This window comes from Botryllus schlosseri, chromosome 4, assembly GCF_051294905.1.
Source record: "Botryllus schlosseri isolate E-star chromosome 4, Bs_hap1, whole genome shotgun sequence".
NCBI lineage: Eukaryota > Metazoa > Chordata > Ascidiacea > Stolidobranchia > Styelidae > Botryllus > Botryllus schlosseri.
This window is the reverse complement of record NC_137239.1, coordinates 22,273,779-22,296,296: the sequence shown is the minus strand read 5'-3', so window position 1 is coordinate 22,296,296 and position 22,518 is coordinate 22,273,779. Positions and strand designations below refer to the sequence as shown.

At 39.3% G+C, this 22,518-nt stretch overlaps 1 protein-coding gene across 4 annotated transcripts in view; it reads right to left on the bottom strand.

The window, feature by feature from the left end:
- Positions 1 to 13,789, bottom strand: part of LOC145437449 (type-2 angiotensin II receptor-like) — a 50,587-nt gene extending 36,798 nt beyond the window's left edge. The window contains exons 1-8 of one of the 4 annotated variants that reach the window (XM_080314711.1): positions 12,528 to 13,789; positions 10,510 to 10,675; positions 9,165 to 9,277; positions 6,763 to 6,860; positions 6,009 to 6,153; positions 5,769 to 5,949; positions 5,599 to 5,702; positions 1,357 to 1,498 (exon numbers count right to left, since the gene is read on the bottom strand). In XM_080314711.1, the coding sequence (XP_080170837.1) occupies positions 1,357 to 1,498; positions 5,599 to 5,702; positions 5,769 to 5,949; positions 6,009 to 6,153; positions 6,763 to 6,860; positions 9,165 to 9,277; positions 10,510 to 10,675; positions 12,528 to 12,673 (1,095 nt within the window). In that variant the 5' untranslated portion in view covers positions 12,674 to 13,789. The remainder of the gene's footprint in view (positions 1 to 1,356; positions 1,499 to 5,598; positions 5,703 to 5,768; positions 5,950 to 6,008; positions 6,154 to 6,762; positions 6,861 to 9,164; positions 9,278 to 10,509; positions 10,676 to 12,527) is intronic. The other 3 variants (XM_080314710.1, XM_080314709.1, XM_080314708.1) reach the window with 3 other exon arrangements.
- Between the last annotated feature and the right edge of the window lie 8,729 nt (positions 13,790 to 22,518).

Below are 22,518 nucleotides of genomic sequence, written 5' to 3'. Positions count from 1 at the left end.
AAGCGACATGAATTTATCATAGTTTTCTGAGTCAGAAGGTCTCAGGTTGGTCCAACCAACCATCGGTTTTGATCCAATGTATACGCCCCGATTATTCCTCCTTTGCTGCAAAGTCGGTTCCAATACTGATTTACTGACTAGAACGTTGCTATGAAAATTGCCAAGGGCAACGTGTTTGGTCTGAGTAATCACCGAATGCTTCGTAACCACAGATGGTTCATTCAGTCATCTCCACCAGAGTCCTTTTTGCTCTTTATTACAATAACCGAACTCTCGTGCTTTGGAATTTGAAAATACCGTATAAATAAAATGAGATCCGCTTAAGATGTTATGAAATTCATGCGGCCCGCGATACTCAATAGGCTCCAGCTCCATAAATAGATGAATAATGGAACGTAATGTGAGAATGCACTTTGAAACTTTCAATCTTTTTCTTGCACCGCGAACGGACATTGGACAAGCCTTATTGTAAGTTTCATCTTCAGCATTTTGGTTTTCTCGAGGGACTCTAACCAGAGAATAATTCGCGAGAGCACTTAACATGGCGACATGTAATATCATCAATATCATATTACTTTTGCTTTTGTAAAGGCGTCAGATTAATATCTAGGACTGGATATTCAGTCAATGGACAATCGGATGTACACAGTAATCGATGGTAGAAAATCACACACATCGCAACGCAAATCTTCGCATTCGGATGATCGAGACTGTATGGGACAGTTGCACGCTTATACCGGCGAAGAAGCAAGAATTATCGCGTTCTATATCATCGGCATGTCAAGTGCTGTAGACATATCGGCGACACATAGGGTTGTAGTTGAAACAATTGATGTTTTAAAACACTATGTTTAAACATGCATACATGTTCTTCAAAAATTGTATAATATGCCATAGTTGTGTTAATACGTTCGAAAAAACATTTAGTATAGGCCTACGGACGATTTGCACTCGATCTAGTCAACTTATTCATAATGGAATGTTTAGACCCCTCGATATCGTCATCGGCTCAACCGCTGTTTCACGTAGATATGGATAATTGGTGCGGAATGAATGCTATGATGATGATGATGGTGACCGCCGACTGTAAAAACGCGGGAAAACGATACTATAGTTCATCTTAGGGATATTTTCTGTCCGTTTATGACAGGGATCTTAAGAATTTTAAGACTGTTTCGTCAAATGAGCCATGTTTCTACACTATAATTTCAATTGCCAATTTCAATCCACTGTGACGTTACAACTAAATATTCGTGACGTCATGAGCATGAGCGAATAAGCCATGCTTTTAACATGTTCGTTTTAAATTAATTCTTGTTTTTAATGTAACTCTAGCGACACGAAGGAAGCAGTTACCTGTATGGAGCATTTCTTGTTTCTACAGGCGGAATATATCATTGGATTGATAATACTGTTGGAGAAGCAGAGAACGGTGGTGAAAATATGCGCTAAATACGCCAGCTCCTGGTCGTACTTCGCAACAGGTCGCGCCAAGACTCTGCAGAGTGCAACAAAACAATATTAGTATTATTATTATTAATGAAAAGAAAAATGACGCTTTTCGTCAGTAAGGCCAGGTGCGTCACGGACTTAAATGTGCGGGCAGTATACCAAATTAGAGACAGTTACTTTTAAAAAAGTACTTTCGAGCATTTGCCAGTCGGGAAAGTGCAACTATTGGGACATTATGTGGGCAAGTACAGAATTACAAATACACAGAACGAACTCTGCAACATGGGATAACATGTCGGGAACGATCAGTAAATTTTTGAGTGTTGCGGCTATTTTGAGCTCACGTATACCCGGTTGAATCATAAGGTTCTATGAAAATCATATCGATGGCTGTGCAGCATATAATGTTCCACTGTTTCAGGTTCTGTGTAATGTTCGCATAGATCGTTAAAGCTACATCCAATTTTGTATAAGTCCGCGTTTAGGCGGCAATAGCCTGAACGAAGCCTAAATATTAAGCATTCCTAAAGCCTATGTCTAGTCTATGCATCGACGGAAAGTTTCAATTAGTCAATGATCTATGGAAGTTTTGATAGTGCGCTTCTTGCTCTTTTCGATGATATTCGGTGTTCCAGGTCGCTCTACGGTAATGGTCGGGAACCTTTTTCGACCGAAGAGCCATATTGGCCCAATATTTTTAATTGTAACTCCCAAAGAGCCATACATGTCAAACAACTGTTACGTCACAATTGATCACCCCAGGCATATTGGTAGCACTAACATAAGGGATTCGTATAGTGTGCGCCATACTTTTCTGCCCGCATGGGTATAGGTGGAGCCAAATATGGTCACTACAGCAGTTGATACCCACCCTGCGATACGTCAGTGACGTGGGGTTAGGGAAGGCAAATGAGGCAGTGTCTCAGATGTCGTCAGTGATGAGTGAACGAAAATTGTTAACCCTTCTATGGTTATTGGTACCTCCCATCTATTTTATGAATGACTAGATTTTGAACATTTTTATTCCCAAAATCACGCAATTTACATATTTAGTGTTCGAAAATAAACTGCGAAAAGAGGAAAGGCTCGGATGAGGCACAGACGGCCCAGGCCTCACCTGTGACAGCACAACTCATCGTAAAAAGCTTAGAATTAAAAATCACTGATATTTATTTATGAAATGTAACTGTCGCGCTGGTTATGAAAATCCAAGTATTGATAGAGTTCTAAAATATTCGGCGTTACGTAACGTTGCGTTACACACCTTCATTTTTATGGCGATGCTAGAAAGCTACTAACCAATCAAGAAAATGGATAGCTATGGCGTTGTTTTTAATTCGAATTTGCGATTTTGAATGTCACTTCCAAGGCATTTTATTTCTCGACGTAGATCAGGAAGGCAATATGTATTTAAAAACTGCATTGTCCTACAAGTGCCGCCGGTTCTGCCATTCTCTTTCGTCAATCAAGGTATCGTGCAATCCAAGATTTCCAGGCGCGCAATGGTGGGTACATCGAATTCGCGATTGGTGTTAGTCGCCGGTGCGACAGCAACTTGAATTTAGGGATGTTGAAAAAAGGGCGCTACGAGCCCCTAACCCTCGACACGCCAATGTCTTGACCTCTCAAAGACATGTTTATGCTGCCACCACAATAATTATTGTAGCCTTCATGAAAATTTGCTAAGAAGTTGCTGGAATATTGTACAAAAGTACAAAATTAAAAATTTCTCAAGGAGCCATATCTTATACCCAGAAGAGCCATATCTGGCTCGCGAGTCATAGGTTCCCGACCACTGCTCTACGGTATTGTAGTACTTTGGCTTTCGCCTCAATATGGCGAATTTCACTCGGAAATGTCAGAGGAAGGGGATTTTCGCTCTCGGTCCTGACAGCTTGACAAGTCATTTTGTCGACCAACTCGTCACCACTGACATCATCGTGTCCCGGTACCCAGTCAAGGACCACGATGGCCCTTTTCGAAACGTTTGATTCAGCGAGCGGCCACATTCAAATATAACATTCTGCGTTCGCAGTGACTGCAAATTCGCCATATAGCGGATAGTACGCGCAGCAGGCTGTCTGAGAGAATCCGATATATCTTTGCTGATTTGAGCCATTCTGGCAAATCCATTTTAGAACGTGAACAATGGCTTGTGCTTTTATGGAAAACGTTGACTTTAGGGTCGAAACAGTTTATCATCAGCGACGGGATAGTAAACTCATAACCGCGGTTCCTTCTGTTGATTTAGACCCGTTAGTGTAGGCGCAATAAAGTAACAAAAACTCCACTGCATTCACATTACTCACTTTTACATATAATTTGAAGAGACTTTCAAGGCTTAAAACTTTAATGAACAATTGAATGATGTGTTAATATTTGAAAGATTTTAGTTTAATAATTTCCAATTTGATTTATTCAATTACATATAATTTTAATGTTTTGTTTTAGATCAGTGATTACCAACGTGGGCGATATCACCCACTGGGGGTGATTTTGAGAAACATAAGGGTGAAAATACCAACGGATGATTGGGGGCGATCGGGGGAATGTTAGAAAGTCCTGTGATATATATTTAATTAGCACGGTCGAAAATATATGTGACGACGGCTTATTCTGCATACGACACGAAAGTTGACTAAAAAAGGTCATTCTAGAGCAACGTTTTTAACATGTCAAAATATTTATTCAAATTTGTAGCGTTTAGTCAAACTATTACCAAAATTGTTTACCAAGTCAAAAAAAATTTGCCACCTGCATTTCGTTTGTATCGTATATGTTTGCACTGTCGGTGGGATTATCATACGACATTTTACAGCTTTTAGCCTACTTTATAGGCCCACCGTTGTAGACGCCACATTATCTGCTAATTGTGAATCATAAACGGACAAATGAAACAACTAGGTTGACATGGTGTTATGGTCAACGCACCGCAATATCCTAACTGGAGCGAAACTGTATGGGCATTGGTTCTTATACCAAGAAGCGCACGATGAAAATATGTGATCTAGAGAACATTGTCAGAATGAAGCAACACGCAATGTACGCACAACTTCAGCGTTGCCAGCCAGCAACTGCTGCTGTTGAACGTTCTTTCTCCATTCTTGGCAAGCTGCTTAGTAAGGACAGACACTTTCTTCCCAAGAATGTAAGAAAGTGTCTTTCGTTGTACTACAACAAATTTTAATTATTTCTAGCATAATGCGTGATGTAACCACTGGAATTCTTCGTAGGTCCAGATTTCGTTAAAATTAAGATTTTTCATGTAAAAATTTGTCAGTTTCCAAGTCAGCTAAGTTTTCAGGCCAAACTACTTTGAAAGGACAGACATATCCAACCAGAAATGAAGATAAGTAGTACAATTCTAACATTATGCGGGAAAACACCTAATTTACATACATGAGGTCAAAATTTTGATATATTAAGATTTTTAAGGTCAAAAAATGTCAAAATTGTGATTTTTAGGTGAAAATCTTCTCTTTTTAGGTAAAAACATCGCCATATGCATAACTAAACTGAAAATGGACGGGCAAACCGGTTTTCAGATCAGCTACTGGGAAAATGACCTTATTTTTAGTCAATTCACCAGCGATCAATTTTAGGTGAATAAATTTCCCGTATTTTCCTCTTTTTTCGATCCGTAAATATTGGGGGGCGAGAATTTGTGTCGAGCTTGATAAGGGGCGATTATTCGAAATAGGTTGGGAACCACTGCTTTAGATGTTTATCGTCTCGTATATCATTCCTAAAAGCTGTGTAAAGAAAGCAAATTGTAGTAAGAGCGTGGATTTAGGCGTAACGAAAACAATAACGATGGGTGGGGCTTTAGTTACCGATACCCACGGTAGGTAGGTTGTCAGAAGCGGGGTTGGGGTGGGGACAACGATTCTCGATCAAACGTGTAAAATAAGCATACGTTTCAAAACATAGATTCCCTATAAACATGCATCTGAATAAATTTCCAACAGAATGATGTATTATGAACACAGCCTACGTATGTTGCCAATTTCCATCAAGACATTATAGCCTGTCAGGGAGTCTCAGATATTCAATTATTTATCGGAAACGCGAAATAGAGGTCGACTTTCAGATCGGAAACAAAATATCAATTTTTCACTGAAGTCGTTTACGTTTACATTCACTTACCGAAAGTGCCATAAGCTCTGAAGAAAATTCGACAACTGATTCGGAAGCCAGCATATCACGAAAGTAACCACGAAAACCGACACTGTCCGGGTGACGTGCCGGGCCTGCGGCGTAGAAGCGAACGACTCGTAGTATATCGATACAATTTCACATTTTTTTTTATAACGAACCCTCTTCACGCTGCTGCGCCCGGCCGCCGTCCGACCCTTGAACGAGTGGTGTTTCACTTTCGCCACGATTTTCCAGTAGCAAAACGAAATGACTGTCAACGGTATGACGAAAGCTACAAGATTGCGCGATATCATATGTTCAATCCACCAAAATGCCGCGGTGTCGTCGGGATAGTCCCAACTGAAAAGTATAGTGAAATTGATAATGTCCGCGTTTGGAATCTTGAACGCACACCTTACCTGCATAGGTTCCGATTTTTGCGCGGCATGGTTTTTCGTAGAAATAGCGTATGCGTAGAGAGCACGCACGATGTAAGCCAAATTATGACGCAATACCGTATCGTGTCCCATTTTCTCTTTGGCTTGGCTGTGTTCCGCAACGCGCCTGCGCATATATATATTGTTGAGGTACAAATAACGATAGTTATATGCCATTATAAATCTCCCAGTATATACATCAAAGTTTCAGAATATATGAATTATTTATTTCTGATTTCATATTGATGAAAGCATATTATACCAAGACCAGCGCGTATGTTTGTGCGGACTTTGCACTGGCGTGTCTTCGAATTTTACATACGACTATGGCCAGCCTGATGGAAAGATGTCGGATGTACCATATCTACATAGTTACCCTTGAGAGAACAAACTTCGCTGTTTCACAAATGACTTTCCACATATAAGTATATCGACCTTTAGCAGAAATTCATCAAACAGTAGCCATTTCTGACGCCTAATTAGCCCCGTCGCCGTTATTAAAACATCCCACTGTATAACATTTTGACTTAGAATATTGAGGCGAAATAATGTTCAATCTCGTTTGGGCCTTAAGTGCGACAGTTATGGAATTGCCTATGTATATTTCATACCGAAAACTACACCAGTGACGACGAATCACATTGCAAGAGACGCGTGGAATATCATGAATCACTTATGTTATCTCGCGAATTCAACTGCTGATGGTAAATTGATCTATACGCAGGATCAAACTTACCCGAAACGACGACTTGATATCTGTTGACAGCCATTGCCGCAATTATGAAGATACTCGAGAACATGTTTATGTGTAGCAGGAAACTCATCAGTTTACACCTGAACAAAATGTTAATACGGCAGGCGTGTTTACGCTATGCCCGGTGCTGTAATTCCCGCTGTTTACTCAATGAAAAATCTATCATTTTCTCTGGAATACCGACCAGGATATTGCGATGTCATCTATGTTAACGATGTCATAATGAGCCTGAAAGCTACTGAAGTCACGCCAGAATAAGTATCCACCAGAATCCTAATACCCTACACTCCTTTCATCCCGGATACCTGTATTATTATCCCAACACATACCATATACTGCAGTCTCATGGTAATGGTTACGCGACCTACACCAATATAAGGAAACCAGTGGTGGTGGTCTGAATTTTCGTGTTTTTGAATCACAATCCTAACCTAATCGTAATCAAATCAACTAAAATATGACATTGAAATTCAAGAAAATGAAATGTTTCAGGTCCAAATCGAAATCCTGAAACCAGTTAGAGAAATTTAACATGAGACCAAAATCTTCACCAAGGCCGGTTTCCTTTCAATTCAAATCCAAATTTACCCTTTGTGGTTTCAAACATCATGTTTGATTAAAATGGAAAAGCTACTCTACGTGTCGCAAAAAGTTGCAATATAAAATCCCTACTAATAACGTAAAACATTATGGTACATAAATTCCGAATATCTATAGGAATCTGCCGGAATGTAAAAAAGAGTTACAAAAGTTGCAAAAAATTGCCCTACTAATGATATAAAGTTTGGTAAAGAGGTGGTTATAGTTACACTAACTGAGATTTGCGATACAATGACAAAGCAAACGGGGACCACGTCTATTTTGTGACACCCTTCCATTTTAGCATAATACAACCCCAGCGATACAAATATGTTCAAAATTGCGGGGGTATATGGTTACAGGTGACGCACAATGCACACGGTTACAACAGCAAACGTCACAATTGTAGATTTTGGCAATATCCCGGGGAAAACTAGGAAAAAGGATTCTCAAGTTTATGCAATTTCGCTGATATCTGTTACGATCGCGAGATGTTATCTCGTTTGGTAACTGTTAGATTTACATATGTTATGCAACACATCTGTTGGGGTATAGAATATAAAGGTATGTCTTATTCTCGACAACTCATGCCTCACTCTGAGGATATCATAGTATGTGAGGAATTCTGCATTTCCGCAATTCATTTCACGGCCACAATTTCTCTAATTCACGAAAACCTTTGTAATAGGTATATCGATAATGATACTCTGTGGCGTTGAACCGAATGTAGTTAAAACGTACACTTGGGGAACGTTGAAAAATAACGAAATCTCACCGATATCGTACGTGTATACTTAATTATTTAGGTTTGAAGAGATTCCAGACTTTGATTGATTACTGGCGAGAGCTTGTACGGAAAATGGAGTGCTTTTGCATCTAGTGAATACACAATTCTTTTGTGAATTACAAAATATTGGTTTGATGGATGTAACAGGAGTTATCCTTCACTCTATCGGATGATTGGTGATATAGATATACAATATATTACATCACAATCTCAGTCGTACCTCACACATTCAAACACGACACCGAATTGGTTGTGTGAAGCTCTATATATCAATGGACAGTGGACACTATTACATATTGATCTCTGGCTGTATATATCTTACAGAAGCCACTTGTATTTCGTTACACCAAACAGGCAAATGCAAGAAATCATTGTAGAATATATAATTAACGTGAAGCCACAGTTGGCATTATAATCTTATGAAAGCCTTGTGATTGAATTTGAGTGCATTGGATGTTTTCACATACAATGAATGATCCTTATTGAACATACATAGCCTATTTATGAATCTAAATATCTAATCCTATCCATATTTCGTCTAAATCCCAGCAGATTCGTGCAGTATGCACTCATTATAGATTTAAAGCTGCTGGAACACACGGAGTCCCTTAAAATTACCCACCCCAATGGAAAATAAAAACCCACTTTAAATGCGGCTAAACATCTAAATCTACTGTATTTTATTCATGCTTATTGCTCTTATCCACATCGAACCCATTACAATTAAAGTCAAGGCTCGCATACCGACACACGCTCACCATAAAGCCGCAAGGGAATTAGGCACGCAAAGCCTCCATGAAATTCAGTTTTCCTAAGCTGTGTCTTGTGAATATATTCCAATTATCACCATGCAAACATAACGGGTCCGTGTAGTAGCGAATAAGCAAGGCGACATTATAGAGGCGCAAAATCAATAACCGCTTTTAATCGGGAATAAGCAACAGTAAATTAGCGCAGCAACAAGATGTTAAATCAGTATCGGTGATCTCGCGCAGGGAGAATGGAATGTTTAACATACCCTATGTCTCCAAACATCCAATCTCCATTAAGAATGTGCGTTAGTCCCCAACACGGGACAGTCATTATCAATAGAAGATCTGCGACAGCGAGGTTGCCGATGTAAATATCGATCTGGAAGAGTAAAAGCAATGGATGATATCCGGTTTTCAAGATAACTTATGATGTATTTACGCTGACAACAACTTGGAAGGGCGCTCGCTAATTTTGGCTATACAGCAACGATTCTTCAACTGGGCTTCGTGGAGCTCTGGGGAGACAGGGGCATTTTTCAAATTCACGATTTACTGTTACGTATTGGGACGGTACAGCGCATGAACACACAGAACAGACCCATTGATGCATTCAATGTAGCACTATTGCCCCACGTTGAAATGCAAGTCTCCTCTTTCTCATTTAAGGTTTTGCGCTTTCATTTTATTAAGTCATAAAACCTAAAAAGTGTCACCGTGGCCAATACCATACCAGTTGCCAATACCAGACTCATTGGTGCGTTCTTCTGACCAAATAGGCTTATGGCCGTGATATTTTGAAAAATATTGAGACAGTTAAATATATCAATTCTAGAAAAAAAATGCCCCAATGAAAATGGAAGTTGTACAAAATTGATCTGATAATAAATAACGAAAAATATCATCGTTTTCCACCATTACGATCCTATTTATACTCTCGATTTGACATGCTCTCCTGTAAAATACCGATGTGGTTGATGTAAAGATGTGTTTAGGTAGCTCTCATATCACCTTTTGTGAAATATATTTATATAGTACAATTTGGGACAATCTAAATGTGATTTGTCATCTCTCTACAGATCTTACCTTGGGAATCATATTTTTTACAATCCTACCATTTACTCAAATCAGCTCAGTTTGAATTTCTACAGCGAGTGTATCTGTCCGTATTCTCGCAAAATTAAGCTATAAGCCGGTAGCGGTAATCAATCTATTTGGGCTACCACAATAAATTAACATCGCGAGATGCGTCCGTCAAATGATTTCGGTAATATGCATTTTGAGCAAATAGAAGTTTGTAATACCATGTGGTACTGTGTCGATAATTTCAAAATTTGTAATTAATTAGGGAGCCGCTAGCGTTGATAAGCCTTAGGAACAACAAGAATATAGTTGGGGGACCGCTGCTACACACTGCATTCCTCTCCCGTTAATTAAATTCGCTGTTAACCCAGTAAATGGGTATTGGTTCCGAATTTTGTTTGGCGAAAATATCGTTATGAGCCATCACAGGAATATTACCTATAAATTAGATATAGGAAGCTCGAATGCTTTGAAATTCGCTAGCGGTTAATTGATGCGGCGCAGAACTAATAAATACTTCTTCTCACCTACCGCCTGTTCAGATAAGCCGTCCTTGATGAACGTGTAGTAGATCACCATTGAATTGCCGGCAGCGCCAAGCAAAAACAGTACGGAATAGATAACCGGTATGATAACGCCAGCCGTCACACTTCGGAGACGGGTGATCGCTTCTTCTGCAGGTTTCAGTGACACCGACCTAGAATAACAACTGTTACATTTGCGACAAAAAGCAAAGTAAATTTCGTTTTCAGATAACTATTGTTAATAGATTCAGAGGTGGTCGTCAGTAACGAAGTATTAGTCTTTTCAATTCTCTTCTACGTAACAGTTTTCAGGTTAAAGTACTTGCTTTTTCCACTTTAGATCTTGTAAAGTTTAAAGTAGTTTTGAGATATGTTTGCATCATTTTGTGAGTGAAATTGACATAAGAACGGGATGAGATAGCTCCCGTATCGCGGTTATGAAAACAATCGCCAAAATTGTACCTATCTGTGGTGTCGTTAGGTAGGGTTACTATGCGTCCTCTTTCAGGAGGATTTGTCCTCAAGGTTCAGGAAATTGAAAATGTCCTACGAGGACGCCTAAATGTCCTAATTTTTGGAAATTCGTTTTCCTTTGCAGCTTTTACAGATAGGCTAATGGACAGGGTCTACTGAATATTGGTTTAAATGTCGTGAAATAGGTAATGCGGACTTTCGATCCGGTCATTTGGGAGTCGAATCGGAGTGATGACTTTTTTTATTAATTTGTTAGTCATCACGACAGAAGTCTCGTAAAAAAAGGTAATGCGTCGGTCGAGTCAACGTGATGACCCATTTTTAATCTACACAACACGATTTCCAGTAACTATTTCAAAATCAGCCGTTTTCAGCGTCGGTAAACTAACTTTTCTGATTTTGAAAAAGTGTCCTTCTTTCCGTAGTCCAAAATATGGTAACTCCACAAGAGGTATACTATGCTAGTGACGTAGATGCACCCTGTGATTTATTAAGTAGCTGCCGAAAATTTACTTCTAAATGAATGCGACTCCTTCACCACTAACTTGAACAGACCTTCATATTCTGCTTCCACTAAAAGTAGTTCTGACATGTCACGGAAATCTCTATTTATAGGCCTACTTGCAATTGATTAGAAATTAACGTCGTTTGGTTTGTCTGCTTGCTATTAAGCACTATACGACCACTATTTCTATCAAGTTTAAATACAATTCCTTGCGGAGATGGGTACTAAGGGATGATATCAAACGGACCCAGTTTCACAATCCTCAGCTTCTAATCATGTTGTCTCGATGAGATTCCGTCGTCAGGAAGAAACTATGGCTATATAGTGTCGTCCCACACTTCACCGGACCTTTCTTGTATCGTTATTGGCTGAGATCGATTGGTACGGAAAAAGAGGTGGAGATTTGGAAGTGAGAAAAGGTTCTGTAAGGTAGTTGAGACCATGCGCTACATGCTGCATTCGTAACTTGGCGGACAAAGAGCTATCATGGCAGCGCAGATACACAGGAGTTCGGTGGAGAAGTCGGAATCTTACCTCTGAGTAGCGATGTCCAAAACATGTCTCAAACGAAGTCAAATTAGTATTTTCACAAAATAGATTTGATCGTGACTTCGCATCCCTTTTGCAGTCGATGAGAGAAGGTTACTTTACAATTGTAACATCGCAACTAACACAAAATTTCCAATGACAATACAAATGTCGGCGAGTATGCAAATATTCAGTCCCCATTATACCGTAGCAATTCCGTGCTGTTGTCGTGACGATTTAACTCGTAAAAGTGGTGCAAACCCATCCACACCCACTTTCTACTTAATAAAATCCAAAGCGTATAAAAGTAAATAGTTTAGCTTAAAAACCGGCAAATATAAGTGGAAATAGTCTAAAAGCATATCCATTTGAGTAACAAGTAGTCAAACTACTTCAGTACTCCGAAAATTTATAAGAACTTTATTACTCGTCACTTCCAATACTCTCCTTAGTAACCCTCTGCATTCAGTGCTGAAAGTATTCCATACTCATACATCGGTATATAAATTCCCGATTACCAGTTGGCTGAAGCGGTTGCATAATTGAAAACCATGCTTCGCGTCTGAGTGTCACTGAGACTGTTAGCAACAGCCCAATAGTCTTCGCCTGTGCTTGTAGTCACGCTCGCAGGAATCGTCACAGCGCTTAATCCAACGAAGTCCATGCCGCAAGTGAGGCTATTGCTCTTTTACATATTGCAAATGTTTCAACTTCAGAGATGAGGGTTCTGATTATCCGCTGAATGCTCGCTTAGCTACTGGAAATACAGACTACGAATACGTGATGGCCGGTGCGCGAAAAAATACCTGTCAGTATTCGAGATGCGTAATAGGAGAGAAGGAAATATCAGCAGGAGATAGCGATAAATGGAGAGAGAGAGAGAGAGAGAAAGAATGATAATAACCATGAACTAATTCAAATCCAGGTGGGTGCAGGAAACTTTCATGTCGCAAACACCCTGTCGTGATATCTATAACAGAATTAAATGTGAACAGAGAATTGCTTAAACTTACAGTCATTTATATTCGCCGACAACGAGCGAGCCAATTGCATGCTGTACATTGCTGTATGCACGTTTGTTTGTTTTATGTATTCATGGTGTTTGTCGACTACTATGGTCATTGGTCATTTACACCAGGCCAATTTTCTTCATTATTACTCCGTAGCTGCTGACTTGTAGCACGGCCCACTTCTTGACTTCTTATAAGACACCGCTCACACGGATGAGTTGGCGAGGAGGAGCCTAGATAAAGCTCCAACACGCTGCAGTCGACCTTGGTCGGACTTGAGCCCGCAACCTATTGGTGTTGTAGCTGTGGATTATACCACTACGCTATCTCGCCACGTGCTGCTTACAAGTAAGAACAATTGCAGCCACTTCATATGAAACCAGACAGACGGTCAGTGGTTCCCAACCTTTTTCGTCTCGTGGACTCCGTGTCCGATATTTGAGCTAACATCCTCCCCTACGAAAAAGTTGCCTGTGACTAAAATTAAATTTGGTTGTCACTTTCCTCTGCGACAACATTGCGCCAGATTTGTCCTGTTTTTTTAAACCGGCTGGGTAGCTCCTGACGGATAGTTAATAACCAAGTGCGCTTGCGATGGCCTTGAATTGAATCGATGAATTTCGTATGTTTTTCACGTTAGCTCAGATGTTGGCTTAAAATGGTAAACATTTTCACCAGCGACCTTGCGAATTCGTCATGACTTTTTCCTGCTTATTAGCAATTTGATCAAGAGGCTGTCGCGGGCCTAATGAAATCGTCTCGCGAGTCTCACTTTATCAGGGATGGAATTGCTATGGAAGGCATTTGAACATACATCTAGCTAATTATCTGCCCCAAGAAAGATACAGTAGTAAATAGCTAGTTTCATACTTAACCGTTCTACCATAAAAATCTCCAAAACCATGTGAACCCAATGTATCTTCCGATACAGTTCTGAAGCCAGACTCCCCCCTAAAAATTTCAAAATTCCTGCCAAAGGCGGGAATTCGCCCCCGGTTGGGAACCACTGCAGTAGGGGGTCAGCTACTAAGTACTTTTTTCCCAGTACTGAAGTAGGCTTTGCCTATACTTGCGCTACTTACACATGTGGTTATGTATTCAGACTACTAAAGGTTTTTGACTGAATTTAGTAAAGTTGAAAGTAGTATTGGGATATGTTTCCATGACGTTTATGAGTGAAGTAGTCATAACGGCGTGTTGAAATGGCCACTGTATCACGGTAACTGAATATATTTTTGAAAATTGCAACCAGGGTCATTGATCATTTTGCGTTGGTCCCAAAGATGCGCATAGCAATTTCAAAAGCAGTCACATCCGATTAACTGCTAAAAGTGTGTGACCCATCAAATATACTTTTTAAAATTGCTTACGTGACTACTTTTCAAACTTTCATTTTCTATTTCCACTGTCTGTAGTTTTGAAATGTCATAGAAATCGCTACTTCTACTCGTACTCGAGTACAAATGATGACTACGTCGACTATCACTGCCAACAAGTCTGCCCGCATCAACGCAAAAGATTCCACAAACTGTAAAACCGGTTGCAGTAAAAGTCGAACATCAATCATATGAACCAATTACCATATCACGGATCCCATAGCGAATATCAACAGCAGAATATGACGATCGAGATAGCAACCTCAACTCACATTCATCCCACATATATCACCTTGGCGAACCATTTGAACACGTCAAAAAGGTCATGAAATATTGATGCTGTGCAATGATGTGGTTATGTGATTATAGTCCTCAATATCGTTACAGGAAATCGGTACTCAATCGGGTACTCCGAAAGTACACTGTGTCAGGATGTACATGCCATTTCCATCCGACTAATTCGTTCTAGGAAAAGCGCTTGACAGTGTAAATAAATTAATAATCTCCTTATCTAATGTGCCTGCCTATCAACCGTGTACGTCACGGCTACGAACTATATGACACTATTAACGTGTATATTACAAGATGACGGTCGCTAATATACAGTAAGATCAATATACTGAAATATAAGATGATGATGATCTATCGTTGTCATAAAATAACGCATTTACTACGCACTCATTCGTCTATTTCAAGTCTGCATGAAGCAATCGTTTCAAACGAATATACGGGGTTTAAACCTTTAACTAAAACAGTAATCTGAATGACTTCATCGTTGACGAGTGAACACGTTCAAACATCTGTTTGATATTATGACCCCCACAATGGTATAATTCATAGGCAAGTATAACACGCTAGAAACTGTAATGAACGCCGTCTGGTGACCAGCAGTGGTTGATAGTCCTATGAAGAGGCGCGCATACTAATATATACCGTGTTACCACCGTGCAGAGTGTTATGATTATTCAACTCATAAAAGAAATGCATGATCTTTCAATGCAATTATTATGCGCGTCTGCATTTAGGAGTATGTTCATTCATGTTCATCGATTGCAAAAATTCACAGAGAGTCATTAAAAAACCTTCCCAATGTAGCACAATCCGCGGAGGAAATTGTCACTGTGTTTGGGCAATACTGCCCTCTGGTGACATACACAGATAGTCATGCTTAGAAGGTTGCAAAGTATTTTGCTATTACCGCAGAACACCGTATGGTGAAGGTGATCTCATAGCATGGATGTATGACTATAACATTAAATATGAAATTTATTGGCTAGATAAAAATACTAAAGCATCGTCTATGATGCGATTCCGTGCTCATATAGCGGATTAATTCATTAGTGAATAAATCCAGCGATGTGGTGGGTGGGTGTCTGATTCCATAGACTACTCCAAGTCGCTTCGACATCTTCCTGTCTTTTCATTGTATCGCATTTTTGTGGTGTATTGAACTGATCAAATTGCTAATAAACCAATGATGATGATGAATACATGTTCTTGTTCTTGTTTAATATTGTTTGATTGCCGAGGTTTCGTTATCCTGGTTCAGTTTCGAAAAAATATTACTAAATATTAGAAACTGAAAATCAGTGTTTTCGGTCAACACCCATGCTAAAATCCTAATATTTACATAAGGTTCGGTACATGCTATTTACATGCTAATATATAAAATAGTTTAGAATATTCCTTATGGGTGCTGATATTTCCTGCGTTACGTGTAATGGAATCGGAGATTCTTTGATGCATGTACCTTGGAATGTTTAAGCGACTGTCGACAAAGGCGATTCCAGGTTAAATAAGCCATTAGCAATAAGCCGATATAAATACATATACATCCTCAGGCTAAAATTACGCTGCGTTTCGAGGCTGGGAACAGAAATCATAAGGTATGGGAATATTAGATCTCAACAAACTATAATACAGATCGCCAGGAGTTGGTTACGTTATATAATATTCCTATAATACAGGCTGTGTAATGTGTATTTCGTCAGGTTGAAAGCTCCTAAGTATTGATAGCAACTCTGAATTTAAATTTGAGAAAGGCAAATTCTGATACCGCAGATTCGGGCGAAGCGCTCCAAATGTCGAGAATTGGCATATGATATTTTCGAATAAAGGTCGCTAACTGATTCACGTCAATAATAGCTCATGTCGTCACGCTCAGAGGAAGGAGCATGCTAAAATTACAAATTTCCTTATAGAAAAGCAGTTTTCCGTGGTCAGAGCAGATAACACCAAGTGACGCCATGGAAAATAAATTTCTGATTCCCGAGCACCATGCTGCGACCAGCGTTGATAGTAACGGAATCAATTAATGGCAGGGCCATAATGTATAATCAGAAGTGGTCAGTAACGAAGTACTTCTATGACACAGTGACTCTATGGAAATGAAGTATTCATGCTTCTCGTTATCTCGCCTAACCGCGATTTGCGCCTCGCCGTATATCAGAACCTGCAGAAGTGAAGATGCCGTAAAATTCATGATACGTATTACGATTCTCGATCAATGCTTCAGGTAACCGCCAATCACAGCTCAGTGGTTATTCCATCCGCGTTTACTGTTTTGACAACTCTTTAAAAGGCAGTAAAGAAGGCGATATTCTTTTTAACTACTCGATACCGCGCAATAATCATATGCATCTCAAGTCTTTGTCGTTGCTGGAGGCAGTGATAACGGACGACATATCGTTCCCACCGTGGGAGTGTTTCGGCATGGGTTGGCAAGCGGGTAGTCATTGATTTGGTTGGGAATCTCACTCAAACAATTTAGAAACGAGAACGCCAGCATCCACAAGACGACGTCATCGCTAATTACATAATTTAGACTTAAGTGCATCATTTTGGGAGTTAATTATATACATGAAAGAGTACAAAGGAAATAGCAATACATATGTGTCGCGGACAATGCACAATTAGACTACAGTTAGAACTTGATGGGATGATGTGTCCTGTGTTGGATGCAAAGATTCGCCAGCATATAGAGTAGACTGTTAAAAGATTATTGTGCGGGCTCACCCGCTGAAAGTATCGGCGATATCAGCGTATTACACACCTGAATATGTAACTGCATTAGGCCCTGAATGGTCGAAAATTTATGTTGGGATATCGTTCAGTCATATTCTCTTCAAGATGGGGTCACGGGTCGGATTCTAGAGAATGAAAATGGCAGGCGGGGAAATATTTACTGACTATTACACTCTATTTCGCATTTGTTATATATTCAATGTACTAATCTCTAAAACTTTGAAGGGTATAGAAAACAAATTTGCTAAGTTTACCACCCAGCCGTAATATTTTGCACATGAACAGCGAGATACAGTCTATAACTCTCGCTGCAATAAAATGTTAATAAATCATTTACTGCTTCAGGTTGGATTTAATTTTTTGAATACAATTCGTCAACTTTCAAATTTCCAATGCAATATAATATAACGGATCAGCATTGTACAATATTATTGGCGTTGTTCAACAGAAGCTTAGCTTCCCATCACTGCGTACTTCCTGTCTCATAAATCCGACAGCCGAAATGCTTTTAGATCCGAGAATCGAGAGGAACAAACCTGGCGTACTGGTCTATGGTGATCGCGACACCATTCTTCCTCGGGCGTTAGAAGCGATGTTGCCAACATAAATAGTTATGTCTTAAACAAAGCAATATTAGTCTGACAGAGTCGCTCTTAGAAACGCAATCAGTCACGTTTAAAGAGACGACATTATAGAACGATGAAATGCGACGGACGGCAAGATGCCTAATCTCTGATTAATCGCCCTTGTGCTAGTGATACAGAAAATTCGGGCTGCAGTTTGTGGTAAAGTTGTGAAAGTGTCCGGTATAGGTAATCGCATCATATACCTGACATATATCAAGGGCCGCATCAATTCTGCTGCATGTTACCTATTGATATAAGTTTACAGATAGAGTGGGGATGTTAGAATGTGAGACCATTGCGAATATTTTGGAAGACGCAAGCAGACTTGTTTATTACATTGAACTAGGCGAGGATAAAAAATAAAATATTTGTTGTCGCAGTATTGAAATAAAATATTCAACTGTAACATCACCGACTGTTAAAACTTATGAAATATATAATATTTAGATAAATATATATCCATAGCATAACACACCTTTGTACAACGTGCCTCCATTTATTTTAGACCCATTCTCGAGCTTCTGTCTTACTAGAGAGAAAAATGCGACAAGAATTCTAGAAATTTCCTATTATTTCTAATATGTCGTCATATGTCTAGTTTTGCCAGCTTATCGTGATCAGGAATTCATACCCACCGTTTCTATGTTTCTCAAGTAGTGGATATGCCGATTTATATACGTCATATAAGATCAGACACAATGACCTTATATCTACACGATCACAATCTTACGATTGCATCAAGATGGTTGTAAACCTAAAGGCTAGACTATTTACAATGTACATTAAAATGGAATCGATCTATATGATTTAGCCGATGCAATTAATGTGACGATTCAGTGATTAGATTGGTTATATTGTATATATCGGTGGGCGAGCTACCTACTGATATTTATCTGAAGCAATTAATACTGGTTGAGAATTAGAAGAAAAAAATGCATGTCACAAAAAGGTGTTACACACGGTGCACGTATACATGTTATAACCCGATGACGTGAAGCTTCGCCAATGATGAGGGCTATTAGATAATGCAGATATACATACATTACATACATACCAGGTAATTGCCGTTTTATTTCGTGGTATTTTCGTTAGGAGATATGTCAGCTGTGTGCACACCTCAAAGATATATGATGATACTTTACGTTACAACTTTCTACCTTCCATTACCAAACTATAACACATAAATTGAATTTTATGTCGATTGAATTTTTGAGGAAGTTTTATCATCTACTAAACGTCGATGATATTCATTTATTCATTGGACAACTGCTAAATTATTGTCTTATTTTATATAATGGATATCCGGGTAAAACAGTTGTTTATATAGATATCCTGTTGATATATCGATGTGCAAGGAGACTATGTTGATTATATAGAGAATTGAACGATTCAAAAGAAAATACTTTTTTTTGCGAACCACTGTTTCCCATCATCAGCTACCGAAAACTAGTTAATTTCAATAGAAATATACCTGCCACGAGTTGAATACCCAAATGTTTCTTATCGATCGAAACTTTAGATTGGAACCGTAGCAGCCACACTAATAAGGGATAAACGCAACAAAATGAGATTGAAGCTATAATATTATCTTAGGAAGTTACAGATATATTGTGTTCGAAAAATGAAGTACGATATGTGAATAGACTGATACATATTTTTTTCTGGTGTTAATTTTATCATATTGCAAAAAAGTTCGTTCGATATATTACGAAAAATTGTGTAGACATACCTCCACCGTGAATGGGGGATTACAGCGTCACGTCTGTCATTCCAAACGGCAGAGCGAAAGTATTTAGGAAATGAGTTCATTCAAAAAGTGCGAGAGATCAAGTGTTCCAACCTCAAAAAGTTCTAGCGATCGCGCTGTACGCTTTGGACGAAAGTCTCGCCCCAGGCGCAATCTTGTTCACGAGCTTTCATCGCTAAGCCATCCGCTACTAATTCTGTGTCACATATAGCATCTGCTGATATAGTCTTTCTAAACGGGTACTACAGGTTCATAAGATATTGCAGATTGGAATCGAAAACTGATAGCAGTGGCACTGCGAGCATGAGACCCGATATATTATATCCGAGTTGATTTAGTTAATTTTCAAGTTATATGAACCGAAGCCAGAGTAGATAAAGACGTAAATTAAAACCCTACGTGGTTGCCATCAGTATTTTGGCCTCACCGAAAAAGATGTTTCCTGTAACGGGATATCTTCTCCGATGCTTTTCTTGTTACTGAATTAAATCATGAAAGAAATAGTATATATGAGGTATGTCAGTTCGGTAGGCGGCATGCTAGCAGTTCACTACGAGGTCCCAGAATACATACACATACACATACATAACAATGATAGTAATCTTTGACTCTTGACAGTAGTCACCATACTATATAATTGAGCATTTAGTCTCTAGATCAGTGGTTCTCAACCTTTTTGTCTTCGCGCACCCCTTTTTGACCGTAAGGGACTCTCGCGGACCCCCCAGTTTTAGTTAAAATTTAGCTCCATTATGGCTGCAACTGTCATCTGTCTTATGCAAATATGAACAGTAGGCTTGTGACAAACAGCAACAAAATGATGTTTCTTGAAAATAACATCATACTTTTTAGGTAGAAATTGTGTAGACTTTTTCTATTTCAAAGCTATTTTTGCAGGTGTAATTCTTGAAGTAGGCCTACGTGGCTGTGGCCGTGCCTTGAAAAACCGCGTCTTCGATTTGATATGGACAAGTGCCGAAAATCCATTTCCACAAAGATGTATGTTGGTTAATGTAATATTAACGCGTAACGCTTCCGACGACACTTTTGGTGTGATCGCAACATTTATTGCCCCAAAATGAAGAAACATATTTTTGATGAACGAGCCTAGTCTTTTTTATCTAACATCTCCTTTCGAAGTTATTAGGAACAGTGGTTATTTATATCACAGGCTAAAATGAATTTCGTGACGAAGTTTCAGTTCTTTCATTAGGACAAATTAGCGAAAATACTTCAAGAATTTTTATTTCAAACGACTGTTCACTATTTGATGAGACTGATAAATTCAAATCGCAAACATTACGAAGTCACCCTGATTGACCTTACTATTTCCATATTTTTCCCACAACCCCCCAAAAAAACATCTCTAAACAGAAACATGTTTGTATCAGTAGGTAATTGGCAATTTGGCAATTAAAAAGGTATTTGCACAGTAGGATATTTCGTGTCAGACGATTATTCTGATGATATGAGTCATGAGGATTTAGCAGTTGTGGAGCGAAACTTCCTCATGCTGTCCCTAATTAAAAAAGCCTACAAATTAGGCTATCTATCATTTTGCAAATTTAGAGGTCTCGCGGACTCCCTGGAATTGTTTCGCAGACCCCTAGGGGTCCGCTGACCCCCGGTTGAGAACCACTGCTCTAGATTAATTCGAGAAGTCTTTTTACTGCTAATGCTCCGATCTCAGTATTCGTCAAGAAAGTGTAAATACCAATAATCCATTATAATAATGATATTACTACGATTGCGATGTAGGTGTGTGTGGGAGACAGATTTACTGGAATATTTTGTACATTAGGGATGGACATATGGTGAACAGTTTTCTGCCGTGTGTCGGGTCAGTTAGATTATAGACCAGGGGTGTGTAGCTATAGCATCTCGTGGACTAGTTGCGGCCCGCAGATAAGGTGTGTTGTTGTTGGTGGTGGTGGTGGTTTAGTGTTCACGGTGTTTCGACATCCATGGTCAATTTACACCAGACCGATATTCCTTGATCTGCCGACTTGTACGGTGTACCACGGCCCACTATCTCTCTAAGCATTTTTGAGATAAGATGTGCGTAGCCCGATGATGTCAAGTCTAACCAATACCGATACCAATCCCTAATAAAGTCTGGCGCGTTGCAACTTGGGAAGCCAATATTCGGCCCCCGGTTTCCCGGTGTTATATACGACTGGCCTGATTGTCAAGACAAATCTACGCCCCTGATGCAGGTTGAACATCAGGGTAAGACAATTATCTCGGCATGTTCTGAATTTGCTCGTTACCTCAATAGGCTCATCCCATCCACCTCATTACTGAATCGTTTTTCAACTGTTACTGCAATTATATTGAATAATAGTACAATGTTTCAACTGTAATGTCCAGTTATAAGTTTGGTACCAGATTTATTACATGTCATCTGGAGAATCAATAGCCTTCGCAGCGTTTGCATTTCGGTGGGTTTCCAAGTTGAGGGCAAGAACTATATACATATATTTCTATGTAGGAAGATCACTGAGCCAGTTCATCTCCGGTTCTGAAATAGCACTGATCCAAATATAGTAGTTTACCAACAAGGACCGTGGTAAAAACTGCAGGACATGCAGCAAAGCTTATTCTCCGAATATGGAGTACGTATAAAATCCCTTGTATATCTCAAACAAATCTTGGAAAAGTTGACAAGAAGGAATGCGTGATGCGCCCTGGATTTACCGATTATATGTTGTCCTTTTCGTGTGTTA